Raw genomic sequence first — 20804 nt, 5'->3', positions numbered from 1 at the left:
TCAGTGCTCAGTTCAGTAACATATTCACACACACTTTCATCTGCCTTGTGTCTATGCTCACAAAACTTTTTTCTATAAGTTTCAGGTGTTAGCCTAAAAAATTGTAACAGACAATTCTTAACAGCAGTATAATCAAAAAATTCATGATCAGAAGGTTTAGACAACACAGTTATGCTTTACCATGGAGTAAGGCAGTCAGGAACCGTACCCAGTGACTATGGTCAACATCATACTGTTTAAATAACCTTTCAAACATATGAATAAAGCCATCAAAATTACCCCCCCTCTGTAAACTGTGGAAGAAATTTACTGACCTTTTGTGCTTCTGGGGTCTGGTTACTCCCTTCCCCATTACCTCTATGCCTGTGGCGAACAGTCAGCATCTCCTTTTCATGCTGCCTCTGACTCTCATTCTCCACAGCTTCCAGGCATAGCAGTTTCTCATTCTCCCCAGCCTGTAGACATCTCAGTCTCTCTGCTGCTTCTGTTTCCAAATGCCTGACCTCCAACTGAAGTCTGTTTAGCTCCAGATGGATTTTTAAGTCCTCTGCAGAAAGGTTGAGCTGTCCATTCTCTGAGTGTTGTACATCTCTAAGGTCAGTCTGATCATCCTATTGATTGCTGTTTTCTGATGCAGCTGTGACCAAAGCTGCAATCATGTCTGCCTTAGGTTTCCATTCACCAGTCCCTTAGCCTGGCACATCTCAGCCAACTGGCTCCTTGTCAGCTTGCCATACTCCTCTGCTGATGTGCTTGCCTGCTCTCCCTGACTAACTAAGCCAACAAAAGAAATAAAACAATTGTGATCTGAACTCTGAATATTCACTGCATGGCTGATTTAGAGTACAACCCCCCCTTCAGAGATCACCGTACACAAGCTACAGGAATTCAATATCCACACCACTACAAGCCAATTGCCAACCAATTAATATGTGGTGTAGATATCCCACCACTGCCAATCAATTAATATGTGACGCCCATACACTGGCCCAGTAATCAAGGAGCCTCAGTCCTCACCACTAACACCAGTGAAGGGCATCCACATTGGGAAGGATAACAAGTACACACAGTAAAGTACAATTTAACACCAGTGAGGGGCATGCACATTGGGAAGGATAATAAGTACGCACAGTAAAGTACAATTTAACACCAGTGAGGGGCGTGCACATTGGGAAGGATAACAAGTGCACACACAGTAAAGTACAATTTAACACCAGTGAGGGGCGTGCACATTGGGAAGGATAACAAGTACACACAGTAAAGTACAATTTAACACCAGTGAGGGGCACATTGGGAAGGATAACAAGTACACACACAGTAAAGTACAATTTAACACCAGTGAGGGGCGTGCACATTGGGAAGGATAACAAGTACACACACAGTAAAGTACAATTTAACACCAGTGAGGGGCATCCACATTGGGAAGGATAACAAGTACACACACAGTAAAGTACAATTTAACACCAGTGAGGGGCATGCACATTGGGAAGGATAACAAGTACACACAGTAAAGTACAATTTAACACCAGTGAGGGGCGTGCACATTGGGAAGGATAGTAAGTGCACGCAGTAAAGTACAATGTAACACCAGTGAGGGGCGGGCACATTGGGAAGGATAAGTAGTACACACAGTAAAGTACAATTTAACACCAGTGAGGGGCGTGCACATTGGGAAGGATAACAAGTACACACACAGTAAAGTACAATTTAAAACCAGCGAGGGGCATGCACATTGGGAAGGATAACAAGTACACACACAGTAAAGTACAATTTAACACCAGTGAGGGGCATCCACATTGGGAAGGATAACAAGTACACACACAGTAAAGTACAATTTAACACCAGTGAGGGGCACGCACATTGGAAAGGATAACAAGTACACACAGTAAAGTACAATTTAACACCAGTGAGGGGCACGCACATTGGGAAGGATAACAAGTACACACACAGTAAAGTACAATTTAACACCAGTGAGGGGCACATTGGGAAGGATAACAAGTACACACACAGTAAAGTACAATTTAACACCAGTGAAGGGCGTGCACATTGGGAAGGATAACAAGTACACACACAGTAAAGTACAATTTAACACCAGTCAGGGGCGTGCACATTGGGAAGGATAACAAGTACACACACAGTAAAGTACAATTTAACACTAGTGAGGGGCATGCAAAATGGAAAGGATAACAAGTACACACACAGTAAAGTACAATTTAACACCAGTGAGGGGCATGCACATTGGGAAGGATAACAAGTACACACACAGTAAAGTACAATTTAACACCAGTGAGGGGCGTGCACATTGGGGAGGATAACAAGTACACACACAGTAAAGTACAATTTAACACCAGTGAGGGGCGCACATTGGGAAGGATAACAAGTACACACACAGTAAAGTACAATTTAACACCAGTGCACATTGGGAAGGATAACAAGTACACACACAGTAAAATACAATTTAACACCAGTGAGGGGCATGCACATTGGGAAGGATAACAAGTACACACACAGTAAAGTACAATTTAACACCAGTGAGGTGCACATTGGGAAGGATAACAAGTACACACAGTAAAGTACAATTTAACACCAGTGAGGGGTGTCCACATTGGGAAGGGTAACAAGGACACACACAGTAAAGTACAATTTAACACCAGTGAGGGGCGTACACATTGGGAAGGATAACAAGTATAAACACAGTAAAGTACAATTTAACACCAGTGAGGGGAATCCACATTGGGAAGGATAACAAGTACACACACAGTAAAGTACAATTTAACACCAGTGAGGGGCATTGGGAAGGATAACAAGTACACACACAGTAAAGTACAAGTTAACACCAGTGCACATTGGGAAGGATAACAAGTGCACACACAGTAAAGTACAATTTAACACCAGTGAGGGGCGTGCACATTGGGAAGGATAACAAGCACACACACAGTAAAGTACAATTTAACACCAGTGAGGGGCATGCACATTGGGAAGGATAACAAGTACACACACAGTAAAGTGCAATTTAACACCAGTGAGGGGCGTGCACACTGGGAAGGATAACAAGTACATGCACAGTAAAGTACAATTTAACACCAGTGAGGGGCGTGCACATTGGGAAGGATAACATGTACACACACAGTAAAGTACAGTTTAACACCAGTGAGGGACGTGCACATTGGGAAGGATAACAAGTACACACACAGTAAAGTACAATTTAACACCAGTGAAGGGCATCCACATTGGGAAGGATAACAAGTACACACACAGTAAAGTACAATTTCCCTTAAGAGCACACAGAGACCACAGTCAGTCTGAGGCTGGTTTCTCCCTTTCTCTCCAGATCCCAAATAAGACTCCCCACTGGCACAGCTATAGAGTGAGTCCTTAGCCAGGATTCAAAGCCAAATCCTCCCAGCACTGCCTCTGTCCAACCAGTGCTTCATGTCCCTCCCAAAGTAGCTGACGCACACACACACACACACACACACACACACACACACACACACACACACACACACACACACACACACACACACACACACACACACACACACACACACACACACACACACACACACACACACTTTGAGATATGATTTATATACAAACACACAGACTCTCCTGGGAAAGGCTGGCACAGGTTCACTAGCTGTTCCCCGTCTCTCCAGGCTATATGGTAGCAATCCACTGCCACCAGAACCCCTATTTATCAGCTACCAATAAGGCCCTTCCAAAAGGGTGTCCAATTTATATTGTGCAATATTATTATCCAAATAGTAAGTGGACGAACAGCAAGGCTTATTGGGGTGGCTTTGTACAGTATCAAAAATACATGCAAGTACACTAGAACTTAAATTATCTCTACACAAAACAGCTACAGTTGAAAGGTTTAAAAATATTTAATAATAAATAATGAAAACACAATCAAATATTTTCAATTCAACACAGTGCTAGTCAAGAGTTCAGAAATCAAAGGAAAATGCTTAAAATAATACAGTAGAATAGTCTGACATAAATATAGAAATAGCTAGACTAAATCTGATTAAATTCCTATCTAGCTCTAAGAGCAATCACAGTTCTGAATAAACTTACATCTAGAGCAAAGGCAGAGTACTAGTGAGTAATGTTCTTCAGACAAAATCCAAAATGCTCTGATTCTCTCTGTCTGAGAAAGTCTTAAAAATGATACATCATTGCTGACTCATTTTAGATTACATAATTCTTCTCTGGTTCCCAGGCTAACAGAAACTCACAGTTTTAACATTTCTTTGATCTTGCACCTGGTCAGGAAACTACAGCAATAAAAGACATTATATATGTAAAATCTACCAATTAACTCTGGTCTCAAAACAATACAAGTAATTCCTCAGCCCAGTCATTATGTCTCAGAGCCTTGAAATCAGTCATACAATGCTTGACTTATCAGCTTTCTTCCAGCAGAGTGCACTGTGGTTAAATTTTTGAAGTTCAACATTTAACACAGTTTTGTTACATTTAAGAGGACAAGCCTGTGGATTCTATTCATATTTAAAATGACATAGAATTATCTACAGAATTCTAGCTAGCTAGGCTGGCAGCCTTCACATATCTTCATAAACTCAGTAATGAAGGTCAAAATATTAACTCTCTCACTCTTCTCTTAGTGGATGCGGAACCTGGGTGGCCATAATGCAAAATCTGGATATATTTTTGTTGTAAGGAAGCAGGAACAACAATTTTAGGATCTTTAAAATTAATACCATCTTCCATCAACATTTCATCTCTGTAAGGAAAATAAGTTTGCACTTCAGGTAGTACACTAGATTGCTTTGACAGCCATCCAACATTAATGTAGTGGTTGAGCTTTTGCAAAATCGGATCAGTCTTTGTGTGATCTCTTAACTTATCAAGCCTAGTGGTAGAAAAATTACGCACTGCCATCTCGTCAAAGTCAAAATTTTCTGCGTCAATCTGTTCCGTCTTATTTCTGGGTGATCTAGATAAGCTATCAGCCATATAGAGTAGTTTGCCTTTTGTATAGACCATTTTGAAGTTGTACTTTTGTAATTTGGGCATCATTCTTTGTAATCTTGCTGGAGCTGAATGCATAGGCTTTTTTAGAATTGTAACTAGAGGTTGGTGATCAGTTTCAATCTGAATAGCTCGACCATAAATTTAATCATGAAACATGTAACATGCAGATACTATCTCAATTTGAGCATACTGCATCTCATTTTGGGTAAGTGTTCTAGATGCATAGACTACTAGTCTTCCCTCTTGAAGTAAAACTGTGCCTAGACCAAATTTTGAATCATCACAGGAAAGGGTGACTGGTTTGTCCACATCATAGTATCTTAATGTAGGTGGGGTGTCAATTTTCTGCTTGAGGTCTTCAAATGCCTTCTGGTACTGTTCTAACCATGACCATGCAACAGTTTTGCACTTTAGCTCTCTTAAAGGTGCTGTCAACTCACTAAAGTCTGGTATGAATTTGCCTAAATAGTTGACCATGCGTAGGAAATGTTGTAGAGCTTGAACATTTTCTGGTGTGGACATCTCAAGGATAGCTGCTTGTTTGGTCGGATCTGGTCTCAAACCAGTACTGGTAAATAAATGACCTACATATGTAATTTCTGGAAGTCTGCATTTACACTTCAGAGGATTGAGATTTAAGTTCACTTCACATGCTCTGTCTAGAACTTATTTTAGGTTTTCTGTCATGCTCTGCCTCACCATTGCCTCCAACCAATAAATCATCTACTATTATGGCACAAGGATAACCTGAAAACATTTTCTCCATTGCACGCTGAAAGACTTCGCTTGCAGAATTTATTCCAAATGGCATCCTTAGGAATCTGTATCTGCCAAATGGGGTTCCAAAAGTGGTTAGTAATGAGGATTTGTGATCAAGCATCACTTGCCAAAATAAAATGTTTGCATCCAAGACAGAAAGACAGTGGCATTCGGTATTAGCGATGCGATCTCTTCAACTGTGCATATAATACAATCTCTTCAATGCTTTGTTCAAATCTCTTGGGTCAATACATATACTGATTTCGTCTGAGCCTTTTTTGTGAGCTGCTACCATAAACGATACCCATTCAGTTGGTTCTGTATCTGGACAAATTACACCTTGCTGTACCATTTTATCCAACCGAGCTTTGACTTTATTCTGCATAGCTATCAGAACTTTTCTTGCCAGTCTGACCACTGGAGTGACCTCTGGGTCTAACTTCATAGAATACACCACTGGAAGTTTGCCCAACTTGTCATCAAAAATATCAGTATACTCTGAGAAAATGGCTTCAGAAAAATTGGAACTCGGAAATGCACTTATGTGATGAACTTCTTTGGTAAAAGAAAGCAGATTCATTCTCAAACTATCTCTGAGACCCAATAAAGACTGTACTGGACTTTGGACTACAGAGAATAACAGGTTGTAATAGTTCTTGGCCAATAAATTCACTCCATCAACTCTTTCACCAAGCACTGATACACCATCTACATAGAAAGCTGACAGCTTCGACTCTACTTGATCAACCTGCTTTTTTGTGTGACCTTTCTTCACAACTGTGTGAGGTTTACTTGATTTGCAAAACTTTTGGAAATGGTTAAATTTTTTACACTTGTGATATTGCTGACCAAATGTTAAAGCATTTCTCTCTTTTAGACTCATGATTGTCAGGGGTGGGAGGTTGGCGTAATGGTGAAGGTGCTTACCTTAGAAACACAAGGTACAGTATTTGATTCTGATATGGGGTAATTGGCTAGGCTTAAAATGGCCCATAAGGGCAGATAGCCTAGTGCTAACCTATGAACCTATGATTTGCACCACAATTGCAACAGCTAACAATAAAGCTGGACTTGGGTTTTGCTGATTCACCTTTGTAATGCACTGAGGATGCTCCCTTAACTGAACTAGCCTTAGAACTTGCTGGAAAGCTATGTGGTTTCCTTGGAAAGCCAGCAAGGGCTGTGGCTGCCATGTGCTTAGGCCTACTTCTCTTTGCCATGTGTTGCATACTATCTACAATTGCTCTAGAGCCTTCTGAAACCATACTGTTGTCACTAGCAAGCATACTTGTGTGTTTTTCTGTCACTTCATGGATCTGACAAATCTCAGTGGCTTTGCTCAACGTTAAATCACTGTCACGAAGCAAGATCTTTCTCACAGCAGCACTATTAATACCACACATGAGCCTGTCCTTTATTAACTTATCTTTTGAGTCACAAAACCAACATGTTTTAGCCTTGTTTCTCAGCTCAGTTATGTAAGTTGCAAAGGTCTCTCCAGATTTCTGATCTCTCTCTCACAAAAAACAAATGCCTCTAGTAATTAGGGCTTACATATTTCTCTAAACTTGCACTTTAAACTCTAGGGGTCTTCCCTTGATTTAGCCTGTACAACAATATTAAGATTTTCACCTTCTCCCTCATATACTGCTGGTGCTTACACAAATGAATGCTCTCTTTCTCTGGCCTCTGACCCAGCTAGAGTTAACAAAATGAATGCCTTGGTGTGTGCATCTTTAGCTGAATAAGCTGCTTGTATAAATTTATCATACTCTTGCTCAAATATCCTCCAATTCTCTGCACTATTCTGATCAAATACAAGTTGTAAGGGCTTTCGAAATCCATCTGCCATATTAATACATACCAGTGAAGGGTTTTGCAAATAAGCACGAACACATACACATACACATATGCCAGTATTTGTAACTTTGTGCTTTTGAAATTATGCTTTTGGGCTTTTCTGCAAAACAATTCTTTTGAGCACTGTAATACTCTTGATATTATTGCATTGCAAGAAATCACTTCTTATCAGTACAAGAAACATATCAAACAACTGCACAATGCAAGCCTCTATGCAACTGGACTTTGCAAAATAAGTCTGTAGGGCATTGTAACACTTGAGATTATTGTCTTGCTAAAGTAATTTATCATTTTAAGAAGCATTTCAAATAACATCACAATGCGAATGAACTAGGCAAGAGAAGGTCAAAGCCAACAACATTTCAAAGTGATTGCACTTTGTGAATAAACTACAAACAACATACTGAAATTTCTCCAAAATGGTGGTACCTTGCTAGGCAACTCTTTACAGAGCAAGAAACACTCTGTAAAGGCAGCACTTTGCGAATAGACACACGCAGCACAAGAAACCTTTCGAAATGGCAATACTTTGACTGCACTTCACGAAATAGTTGTACTTTGCTCACAAATAACTCTTCAGAATACATACATAGTAATAAGCGCACACTGTAAGCACTTTTACGCACTTTGAGATTCTTCTAACTTTAGTTATGCCCTTAATACAATATGAAGCGATAGTTATGCCCAAACATAGCACTTTCCCAAAAAACGTACAGTCGCCTTGCTTTATTTATGCTTAATGGAAACGTTTTTTGCCCTTATTATTTTCGTTTTGCTCATTTAATCTCTTTTTGTGCCCATTGTACTTTTCTTGAGCTCATTTTACTCTAAATATGCCCGTTTTGCCCTTACACATGCTCATCTTACTTTAAACATGCTTGTTTTGCTTTTCTGATAATCGTTTTGTCAAATGTCATTATTTTAAACATCTTCCTTAGTTAAGATACCCTTTTCACCTCTCGTTTGTTTAATAATGCAGTTTGTGCCCTTGTGATGCTCCGTTTTACCTTTTTTATAAAACAGTTTGTGCGGATTCTCATTACCTTTGATTCTTTTCTGGCTCTCTTTTGTGCTCATTTCTCTTAGTTTACCTTTGCTGTCATCTCTGCACATCATGGCTCTGAATGACACCATCTCGCTCTCCAACTTTGGACACAATAGAAGAGTCTTCATGCGTTCTGTTCAAGCAGCTTTATTTTACACGAACACACCATGATAGAAGATTCCTAACTTAAGTAACTTATATACAAACTAACTGCTGGAATCATACATGCTCACTCTCTGGCTGCACTCTCAAAATGGCACTAGGAATGGCACGTGCTTAACCTTTATACCTGCAGGTTACATCTTTGACATGCTTCTTAAAGATACAGCACACAGCACATGCACTCTGATCTACAAGTTCTATCATTGATTAAACTAACCAGCATCTTGGAGCTTCTGTATTGAAACTGTGCTCAAAATAAATCAGTTTCATCGCAATAGATCTCTAAGTGGCACTGTTAAATCTAATAAATTTGGACTGAACTTGGAAATATATTCCACCATATCAACGAATCTTAAAAGACATAGTATGTAATGGGGCTTCTGCTAATTTAGCTTTCCACAGACCTTATCAGAGTCTGTTTTGAGACCTTTAGAGCCAAAATATGAATCTGACACATACTAATATTCAGTTTCGGGCTCTTTTGGACTTTACCTTTTTAGTCACTTGATACTTTGTGAGCCATTTTTCTGTTTAGTGGTTCCTCAAACTATATACCATCACTGATTGCATTTACCCATCTTTATAGTTCTTTAATCATTTAACTTCTACTGTTTGAAACAATTTTGAGGGATATGATATTATAAATGTCAATTTTTATAAAGCTATACCTACACAGAAGGTTGTTAGGTGTACAAAAGTTTGAAATAGCTCTGTCTAGATAATTTGCCAAAACCCTGTATTAGCATCGATTGCAGAAAAGAACATAGTATTATGGATAGTTACAATGATATCTTCAATTGTATGACGTGGATAATGTTCCTTTTAATCCTTTTATTTATGCATTGAGGACCTATGCCTATTCTAAGCTTGTCTTGCTTTGCAGCTGTTTCTGTAGTATTCACCAATTCAGTTAATTCTGTTCACTTAACAATTACACCCATAGTACCCATATGCTTCAAACTCCGGCTCAGTCCTGCTTTTCACCGCTAATGGAACAAGTCTCAATGCATGTGCTATTTGTATTGCTGTGGATGAAATTTTAATATCACACTTTTGTTGTAAACAGCCTAAGCAAGTAAACAAATCAGAATTTCTCTATAAGATATTATCATCATCTAGAGCCTTACATTTCTTGAACTTCACTGAATTATTTGTAAAAGTATTAGCGCTATTATATGTGGCAGTTAACATCACATTGTGCAAATTCTTTCTACTCTGCTTAATTGGGCAAGGCACATCTTCCAGCTCTGTTAAACTCTCTGTGAATATGTCTCTGCGAATCTCAACATGTTAATACAGGACTTAGTAAATAGCATAGATATAACAATAAACAAAAATGAGGTGAATGCAGGAAATATGCACTAGTAACTCAAGTAAATCTTGCACAAGAGCAGCCCTGTAAATCAGAGCACCATGGAAGATAATTATCAAAGGCAGTCAGAATAAACAAACACCAGCAGCCCAGAGTTAAGTTCAAACTACAAGTTGTATGAATACACAAGAAGTTTTAATTAAACACATTCATCCTCATGGGTGTATATCAGAACAACAACAGCGCATACGTGTGACTACGTAAAAGTTGACACATAATACGCGAAACCTGTAAATAGCGAATGGCCACATAATCAAATTTCTTCCTAGTGAAAAAATTCACGTGGCTGTTTGGAAAAAAATAAAATTAAAAACAATTATCAGGTGGGGGGCTTCACCCCCACATCCCCCAACATGGGGGGCTGTGCCCCCCCACACCCCCCTAACTAAATATACCAACACCAAGATCGCAAAGGAAAGGGTGACTCCATGTAACCATAAATAAACTTCAGTGGTAGTACCAGAGTCAGTGAAGGCTGCCACACTTAAGTTGTTTTTATGCCACACATAAAAAAAAACAGGATTAAGCGCTTTCATTTCTGAAAACTTCATCAGAATCATTTTGCTACATCCTTTACATCCTATTTAAAGACCCAACACCTTGCCTATTGGCTGTAACTAATTACATCACTTCCATAACTTAAATCCCATTATTTCCAACACTTTATTGCACAATATTATGAAAAAACTTATAATGTTATATCTGTTAAATTCAAATGAATTCAAATAAATTCAAATAATTATCCAGTCTATCCATGTTATAAAAAAAATATAAAGTCTTAAAAATTGTAAAACGTTGTTAAAACAAATCATTAAAAAAATCATTATAAAAATTTGTGTTTGTCCATGTAGTTGGCCAACTACCTCCTTGCCCTGTGACATATTCATTGAATCGCTTAAATGCGGTTCGATGAATATGTGTCACTCTTTATGTGTTCAGTCAAAAGCAGTTTCATGCTTCTAATATAGACCCCCACTGCTTAGAACTTCATCAGAACTAAAACTGAATCATTGGGTGACTGTTTAAACAGTAAACCAACCTCATTAATTGGTCACATTATAAATTACTTAATTATTTAAAACCGCCTTTATAAAGTGATTTAATCAATAAAAATACATCATAAAATATACAAAATGGAAAATAATTAATTAATAATACTATATATAAACCAAACATATAAAAGTAACAGCATATATCAAAACCATGGAACAAGTCTTAATTCTAGTCCATAAAAAGAGCTACAGCAAAGCTGACACTCTATAGTGTGTAGAACTGTGTGTTCTCAGCAACTGTTTTACCTTTTAGTCCCATTATTCACTCAAGTTAGCTACATAGATGTTCAATTTCCAGAGGTAGACATGATCATCGCTTCTACTCATGAACAAGCCGGATCATTTTTTCCTCCTGTAAAGCCTAACACTTGCAAGACTTACAGGGATAACTAAACCTATGTTTCTGTTCATACCCTTTGTTACACCCTGTTCTGTCCTCACTTGATTATCTTACTCAGATATTTTTTTATTCCAGGCTACTTTATTCCTCCATCAAAGTGCATCTTGCAGCCACATCCAATTTCCATGAAGGTCTGAGCTCCTGTTTTCTAGTTTTGTCTCAGGTTTGCAAAGCTTTTTTAAAAGATATGTTCTTAATACAACTTCCACTGTGGGATCTGGTACAGCCTTAGGACTGACATTTTGCATTGGAGAAGCAGACATTGCCTCATTTTGAAATTTTGTAGATCTAAAGTACCTTTCTTAGAAGAATTTGTTTCTGCTGGCTCTTACGTCAGATGAGAGAATGTCTAAGACACATTTTGCCCCCATAATTTGCAGTTCACAGAGACACAGTCACTCTCCATATTAATACCTCCTTTTTGCCAAAAGTGGCTGCTCAGACTAACCTTAATAAATATGTCTGTCTGTCTGTCTGTCTGCCTTTTCCCCAAGTACTCTAACCTGGGAAGAATACCTTCTCCATGCGCACTATGAAGTGAGTGTTTATATTAAGAAGACAAAACCTACCTGTAATGATAGCCAGCTGTTTGTTGGTTTGTCTAAAAACAGACTGGTTAGGATGTTTCTAAAAGTACCTTAACCAGATGGTTGTCTCATTGTACCTATTTCTATCATAGCAAGCGCAGGAAGTTTGTTCTTTCAGCACTGAAGCTATTTGGAACAGTCTTTTACCAAAGTGCAGCTCTTTATGATATTTGGGTTCCTACTGCTTGCTCTGTTCTCAACACTTTTCAAGATATTATAAGCTGGTGTAAACTCCAGGTCCAAGCCTTCTTTGGAGGGGGGTGGTCACTGTCAAAAAGTATAGGTTTCCATAAGAATGAGCAGCTGGACCACTCTGGAAGATTTTTTTATGAACTCTGTCCCATTGTTTACAAACCACAGACCTCTTCTTACCAGGTAAGAAAGTTATGTACTTACCAAAATGATAGATCCGGAAGGGCAGATCAGTCCTTTGTAACATACCCACCCACCTTCTCCCACCTCTGGCATTGTTGGTCTTGAGCTTTTACTTTTCCAAATTCTGATGCCTCTGTGGACCAGCTGAACATTGTGATGTAGAATGGGATAAAGGTAGTATGTTTTGGCAACCTGGGAATTTTGTACTTGTTAGTGCTCCTAATGTCTGCTGTCCTTCATCCTGTTGTTTGGAGAGAATGGACCTTGTCTTCCAGATTTGTCATTATGGTGAGAATATAACCTCCATTTACTACAAAAATGCTACACTTTTCTGTTAGATAAGACAAAGAAGCAATAAATATTTTGATAACATATACAGTATGTGACTACTGTAATATGTCAATGAAGTGTTAATGAACAGTAACAAAATACATCTAATTATTTTGTAGCTGCACATTTAGGCAAAGGAAACTTGTTTACATTAAAGTCGATTTTGGATAAGATTTCACGACTTTGAATGGAACCTCTAAATTAAATTAGCTGACAGTTTATCTCCATGGATGAAAAGCAGCTAACCTTGCATACATAATTTTCAACATCTAAATGCAAGAAAACTGGAAAAGCCACAAATAATGGGGGAGACACAGGCCTAAAAACAGAGACAATTTTCTTAAATATTTTATTAAAATTTAGAAAGTTGTTAGGATGATATGTTTTGAATTAGCATGTATTTTCTTGAAGGTATGAAGTCTTAAACTCAAATGTCTGCCATTATTTAGGGATCTCAATCTTCAAAAATTTGCCAGAAAAACATATTTGATGAGGAACAGATCGAAAATATAAGGCTAAAATCTGGATGGACATTCTTCAAGAAATCTGGATCGTTGAGAAGTATGCTTACATAACTGTTATGCTTATACTGACTGTTAAACTGAGAAGTACAATACATTTACTAATATGCAATCAGAATAGCAGCTGTTACAGGAATGACTGTACTTAGTGTCAGTGTTACTACTACAATCAAAACTAAACTACAATGTAATATGCTCAGAGACATCGTATGCCACTATGGAATCTCAGACTGATACTTTGTAACCAACTGCTAGTCTGCAGCTACAACCTGCAGTGTGGTGGAAGTAAAGCTCATGGGCTGGCTGTCCTAAAGAGGTCTAGTAGCATCACACAACAGCACAATGTGACTCGTTACACAACTTGTCACAACTATACAATGTAGCCAAACATCAAGAAACAGTCACACTGTTGGGGGGACAGCACTTTGGAAAACGGTATTCCATTCCAAAAATTCCTGGCTTTACCCACGTTGCAGTCTACTATCTGTAAAACACAGTAGACATTGGATGCAGCATGCCCACTGTGTCTACTGCAATGAATAACAGAGCTGAAGCTTAATTATTTTGGCCACCTAGCAGATGGTGTCAAGGAAATCACCATCAAGAGCTAGGTGGATGTATAACTACAGCACTCTTTTGGCCCTATTTGAAGTTACAGGCTCCAGAACAGTAATTTTCAATAGCAGGATTAACTTGGGTAGGTCTGGGATTTGTTGAATGAGGTCCAGGTATGCAAGACAGCATTTCAAATGATTCTTGTGCTCACCCAACCAATTCATACTGAAGTTCACCTAATGTAAATATTTCTCATTTGGTATGTAAGGGAAACTTTATCAAAAAGATTTTTATGCATGGTAAGTGTTGACCATTAAACAGAATCTCAGCAATAAGGCAGTCAGGGCAAGTTTGACTCTAGAGTCCTGCTGCAAGATACCAGCCCACAAATGGCAATTTTTAGAGACAAGTAGTACTATGTATATCCAATACTACTTTTACTCTACATGTCTATACTAAAGCAAATCATATCTAGAAGAAAATCATAATGTGAATGAAATGGGAGTCATAAGCCAGGCCTCTTATGACTGCAATATGCTGGTCATGAGCTTCAAAGAAATTTCTCCATATTTATTATTCACATTTTGAAGGTCTATCAATCTAAGTGTCACACATCCCACATTACTCTATCGATCAGGTGGCGATGGAATGTCACAGTATTCGTAATGGCATGTTGTTAACATAGATCCTGGATTAGGCTTAACATTTCTGATCTCATAAACCATTTGGTGGGAGAGAATATTAATTTAAGAAGGTCAGAAGGGGCCAATTAAATTCTCAATGTTTTAAAAGGATATCTGTCAAACCGTCTCAGTGAAAATAGATATCAGACACTAATAAACATGGTAAAGCTTTGATATTGTTATGAATGAATATTTCAGGTGTAGCCAATAAAATTCTAACATTGCCTTGGTTCTTCAGTTATTAGCAACCTTTCAGAGTAAACACCTCTTCAAATGCAGCCATTTACATGATGTTACATGGTAGGTACCATTTGAAGTTTGCTTTAATCTTCAAACAACTAAAATAAATGGGATACAAAACATAATAAGGCTGGAAGGGGCTAATATAAATCTCTAACCACAAAATTCATCTTGTTTTGCTAAAAGCCTATTAACATAAGACAAATGGTATTATTTGCAGGAATTACGAGGGGGTGCCCACACAAGATATGGGGAGTATTTATTTTGGGATATTAGTCTGTGTTGAAGCACTGTGTATAATAACTAAAGAAACAAATGTATCAAGTAAAAGGATTTATCCAAATGACACAAACAACTAGCTGTTTGTAGCTATATCTCAACTGAAAGAGTTGTACAAGGCTTATATAAATAAATATTGAGCACAGACTCACATTATAATGAACCCAGATGGCAGAACTGATAAAAATAAGTTTCAGCAGGACAAAACATAGTGTCACTAGTGGTCATACAGGTAATGTAGTTGTGAAATGAATCTACAATGATGAAAAGACTGACTGGGGCAGAATGAACTGAGAAGTCTTTAGTGCTCTACTACTCCATTAGTCTGCAGAGCCATAGTAAGACAGGATGACAGTGGTGTGTGTACAGAACTCTCCACAGCTGTGCTATGCCCATGGCATGACAGCGGTGTGTGTACAGAACTCTGCACAGCTGTGCTATGCCCATGACATGACAATGGTGTGTGTACTGAACTCTGCACAGCTGTGTTATGCCCATGGTATGGCAGTGATGTGTGTGTACAGAAATCTGCACAGCTGTGCTATGCCCATGACATGACAGTGGTGTGCATACTGAACTCTGCACAGCTGTGTTATGCCCATGACATGACAGTGGTGTGTGTACTGAACTCTGCACAGCTGTATTATGATCATGGTATGACAGCAGTGTGTACAGAACTCTGCACAGCTGTGCTATGCCCATGACATGACAATGGTGTGCGTACTGAACTCTGCACAGCTGTGTTATGCCCATGACATGACAATGGTGTATGTACAGAACTCTGCACAGCTGTGCTATGCCCATGACATGACAATGGTGTGCGTACTGAACTCTGCACAGCTGTGTTATGCCCACGCTATGGCAGTGATGTGTGTGTACAGAACTTTGCACAGCTGTATTATGATCATGGTATAACAGCAGTGTGTACAGAACTCTGCACAGCTGTGCTATGCCCATGACATGACATGACAATGGTGTGTGTACTGAACTTTGCACAGCTATGTTATGCCCATGGTATGTCAGTGATGTGTGTGTACAGAACTCTGCACAGTTGTGCTATGCCCATGACATGACATGACAATGGTGTGTGTACTGAACTCTGCACAGCTGTGTTATGCCCATGGTATGACAGTGATGTGTGTGTACAGAACTCTGCACAGCTGTGCTATGCCCATGGCATGACAGTGGTGTGTGTACAGAACTCTGCACATCTGTGTTATGCCCATGGCATGACAGTGGTGTGTGTACAGAACTCTACACAGCTGTGTTATGCCCATGGCATGACATTGGTGTGTGTACAGAACTCTACACAGCTGTGTTATGCCCATGGTATGACAGTGGTGTGCCTGTACAGACCTCTGCATAGCTGTATTATGCTCATGGTATGACAGCAGTGTGTACAGAACTCTTCACAGCTGTGCTATGCTCATGGCATGACAGTGGTGTGTGTACAGATCTCTGCACAGCCGTGTTATGCCCATGGTATGACAGTGGTGTGTGTGTGTACAGACCTATGCACAGCTATATTATGCCCATGGCATGACAGCGGTGTGTGTACAGAACTCTGCACAGCTGTGCTATGCCCATGGCATGACAGTAGTGTGTGTACTGAACTCTGCACAGCTGTGTTATGCCCATGACATGACAATGGTGTGTGTACTGAACTCTGCACAGCTGTGCTATACCCATGACATGACAATGGTGTGTGTACTGAATTCTGCACAGCTGTGTTATGCCCATGGTATGACAGTGGTGTGTTTGTACAGACCTCTGCACAGCTGTATTATGCCCATGGCATGACAGCGGTGTGTGTACAGAACTCTGCACAGCTGTGCTATGCCCATGGCATGACAGTGGTGTGTGCACAGAACTCTGCACAGCGGTGTTATATCCATGGCACACTGATGCATGAGGAAGGAAGAATTCAGAGAAGGCACCGGTGCGCATCACCTTATGAAGTCCCAGCTACCTTCATTATTCAGTCCTCACTGAGTTCTGAATGAAGTGCAACAGCATTGTCTCCAACCTCTCAAGAGAGCAGCCCAACCAAGCAAAAGATGTGGTGGAGTTAGTCAAGATCCCATAGAAAGGAACAAGTAAAATGAGAAAGGTTGGCAGACTGTAGATCAATACAGCAGGATGGGGTTAACAAAACTGTAAGGATGAAGGACAATACTACATGTGTGCATATCTGAACATCAGGGTAGCTGTTCTTGGCAATAATGAAATGTTGATACCAGTTATGGTCATATCAGTGATTACAGGCTACTTAGCATATCAGTAATTTAAAAACAGATTATCTCATGACTTAAAACGACTGCTGCTGGGCTTGCTTCTTTGCTGTACAGAGCTTAGAAAAGCAAATAAATGAAAAGTGTTCAGGTGATATTACACAGCAAGGATACTTTGTTACTGTGGTTTTCTCACTAAACCCACAGCATCTCAAACAGCAATGTTTAAGAGTACTCCAGGTATCTTTACAAACCTAGCACTAGAACTATTATTTTAAATAAACAAGAATAAACCTTTGATTAAGGGAAACCAAATAATGTTTTGGCTGCAGGGCAGTAAATTAGAACAGACTGAGCGGAAATTACAGATGTGATCTTATAAACAACTAGTTTGCCACTGCTAAAAAAATATTCTTATTAAAAGGAGAAATCTAGTAGAAATTAAGCTGTATTGAAAACATATACTTTAAGAAATATGCATTCAGTTAAACTGACCTTGGTACGTATACGCAAGTGCTTGTACGCCTTGAATTCTGGCGTTTCATGTTCATGGTGTTTCTTCAACCAGGCATTCAGCATACAGACACAGACCCCTGGAATAGCCACAGTAAAGGAAAGAATCTTCCATGTGCGACCTACAGAAGGAGTGCCACCGAAAATGAAAAAAGTCTTGATTAGTACCAAGTGTCACTTTTGCTGACCTCTGGTTAGCATTCTGCATTATTAGCCAAATGTATTACACTTTTTTTAATTCTCTACAAAGGACACTAGAAAGTGAAACTGGCTGATTATCTGAAAACCTAACCTTAACATAGTTCTGTTATCCAAGACTCTACAATATTGTTTTATGAGCAAAACTCTCAAACTTTAGTGATCACATTATATATGGATATATATAGATTCTCTCCTGCTGTAAGAGACTTTTCTAGCAAAAGAAAGGGCACTGGTATTTTAATGTGCATTTTTAGTCTCAGGCATCTGTTGTTTGAGCTCAGGCTGTCCTGTCATTTATACTTATTACTAATTCATAGATTAGTACTAAGCTAACTGCCCTTATGAGCCATTTTCAGCCTAGCCAATTACCCCTTGTGAAACTCAAACCCTGCACTTTCTGCATGTAAGGCAAACACCTTAACCATTAGGCCACCCTCCCAACCATTCTGATTTGCAATTCCTCATACATTGCTGTATAACTTTGTAGAGTGGTTCCTCTCTCTCCAGAGGAAAAAATCTTTTATTTCTGCTTTAGTGCCAATGGACACGAGCAAGCAAGACGTACAGTCTTCATCGGCTCGGATAATCGTATTGTACAGAAATGTTTTTTGTCGATGCTACAGGTAAATGCACCTGCATGTTCTCATACAGCCAAGCAAGCATTCTTAAAGGTTGCATTCCTTAGGCCATGTGTCTCTGGAATGAGCCTCTGGCTTTGGCCAGAAGTCAGTTCTGCAGTAAACTGTCGTTGTCCATCACCCCCAAAGAAGGTGAGAAGCCCCCCTGCCCTGGCCAACCCTCCAATACTTTCCTCCCTAATCAAAACTAGGTTCCTAATAGTACAAACACTTTACCATACAGCTGAACACCAACTAAAAGTCCCAGTAATTTCAGACACAATTGCTTTCTCCGAAGGACCATTCAACAGAGGCACTTAACCAATGCTTTAGATTAATTAGTCCGGTAAACTGCGGATACATTCTAATAAGGGTGCCTCAAAAAGGATTGTGAACTTTGGCTCTAGATGCTTGCCACTGATGAAGTAATGTCTTCACCTCATGCAAAACCGAGAAAAAGAGATTGTAGATGGCTGAATGGATGAATGGATTTCTTTAGCCCTTCCTTCCTCAAGTGCTGCAGCCCCAAAATCTTACAGTGCCTTCTTCCTGGATGGTAGCACTTCCAAACTACCCAGTTTAATATTTAAGCACCTACAGCAGCAGCAGCAGAAATTCTAATGCATGCATTTATTACAGTCCTTCCTCTGTTCTATATGGTAGCTGCTGGATTTATGTTTGAAACTTAATTCATTTATTTCTGTCATTGTCACTCACTGTCAAAACTACATGCAGTACAAGCCTTAGGATTAATTTTCCATCTTTCCTGCCTCATCTCGGACAGTCAGTGGTACAAGCTCATGTACATTACATAAGCACCGATCCAGTTGTTACCTATACTAACTATAACAGTGAAAAGTACCCACAAACTTGCTTCATGAGATTAAGCATTTTAGTTGCACCTGCCTTTAAACTAATACAGAGAACCTCCTGCACCTTTGCTGCAACCTGCATTAATCTGATTACCCACGTTACCCTTACTGTGGACAGATCTTTTAGATACTATGAAATTTACAAGTGTATCTCATCTCATCTTCTTACCTGCCTTCCCTTCACCATGGGCAGCTGCAGCTTGACTTGCAAGGTATCGTCTCACTTGTGCAAGCTGTGCCACTGTTTTGCTAGTCAGAGCCATACTTTTGTGAATTCCTGTTTTAGGATGTCCGTCTGCACTTAAACAGGCAAAAGCCTGAGCTCACAGTACAGACACAGAATAGTGTTGAAATTCCAAAAAATATTAATATCAACACTACTTAAAAATGTTTCTCTTTAGAGATTGCCTTCCCTCTCTGTTGAGCTGAAGTTTTTCTCTTTGTCTCTTCTGTATTTGTCCTTTAACAGCAGGCCTGTTTCTTTCTCTTCACACTCTCTGACCTTCAAGAACTTTTCACAGGACACCTGTTTTCCCTCTTCTCATTTGACAAGCTCCTATGTGCCTCCCACTGTGCGCTATAATCTCAGAGGTCATACCTGCTAGCAGTCACTTAAACACGCCATCTCTCTCCTGTAACTGGATCTAACACCTGCTATTCACTAAATGAACTGTACGTTCCCTGTCCAGCTTCTGGATGTAGTCCTTCTCAGAGACACACAGACGTACTGTTTTTAATCTAATGTCATTGGCTCCATTACCAGCAGCTAACATTTAGATAGCCACCCCTCACCCAAAAAAACAAAATGCTGGTTCAGTGCCATTTAAAGTAGTAAAGACCATTCTTTTTGTATCATGCCCATTTCAATTATTTTTAATTTTAAGACATCAGTGAGCTTAACTCATATCGCTTCACCTCAGCATATCATATTTCCTGATGCTGATTGAAGGACATGATCTGTCCAACATGTTTATGTTTCTGTCATACCTCACTGTTTAATTGTGTTTAACACTGTAACAGCAGTCCCCATCACACTCACATATGCCCAGGCTTAGCTTTGTTATTACTGATGCTTATTAATAGTGCTGCATATGTGGAGTTTCACCCTAATATACAAGTACCCACCAGTGTAGCTTTACTAAGACC

The 20804-nt window shown here is 39.3% G+C and overlaps 1 protein-coding gene across 1 annotated transcript in view; it reads right to left on the bottom strand.

Annotated features, from left to right (window-relative positions):
- LOC122788415 (cytochrome c oxidase subunit 6A1, mitochondrial-like) overlaps positions 1-20171 on the bottom strand; it is a 41492-nt gene extending 21321 nt beyond the window's left edge. The window contains exons 1-2 of the mRNA XM_044055486.1: positions 19828-20171; positions 17951-18090 (exon numbers count right to left, since the gene is read on the bottom strand). Of these exons, the coding sequence (XP_043911421.1) occupies positions 17951-18090; positions 19828-19921 (234 nt within the window). The 5' untranslated portion in view covers positions 19922-20171. The remainder of the gene's footprint in view (positions 1-17950; positions 18091-19827) is intronic.
- Between the last annotated feature and the right edge of the window lie 633 nt (positions 20172-20804).

Source organism: Protopterus annectens, chromosome 13.part0 (assembly GCF_019279795.1).
Source record: "Protopterus annectens isolate FY-2018-M chromosome 13.part0, PAN1.0, whole genome shotgun sequence".
Taxonomy (NCBI): domain Eukaryota; kingdom Metazoa; phylum Chordata; order Ceratodontiformes; family Protopteridae; genus Protopterus; species Protopterus annectens.
The sequence above is the reverse complement of the archived record's forward strand: the minus strand, read 5'-3'. Positions and strand labels throughout refer to the sequence as shown.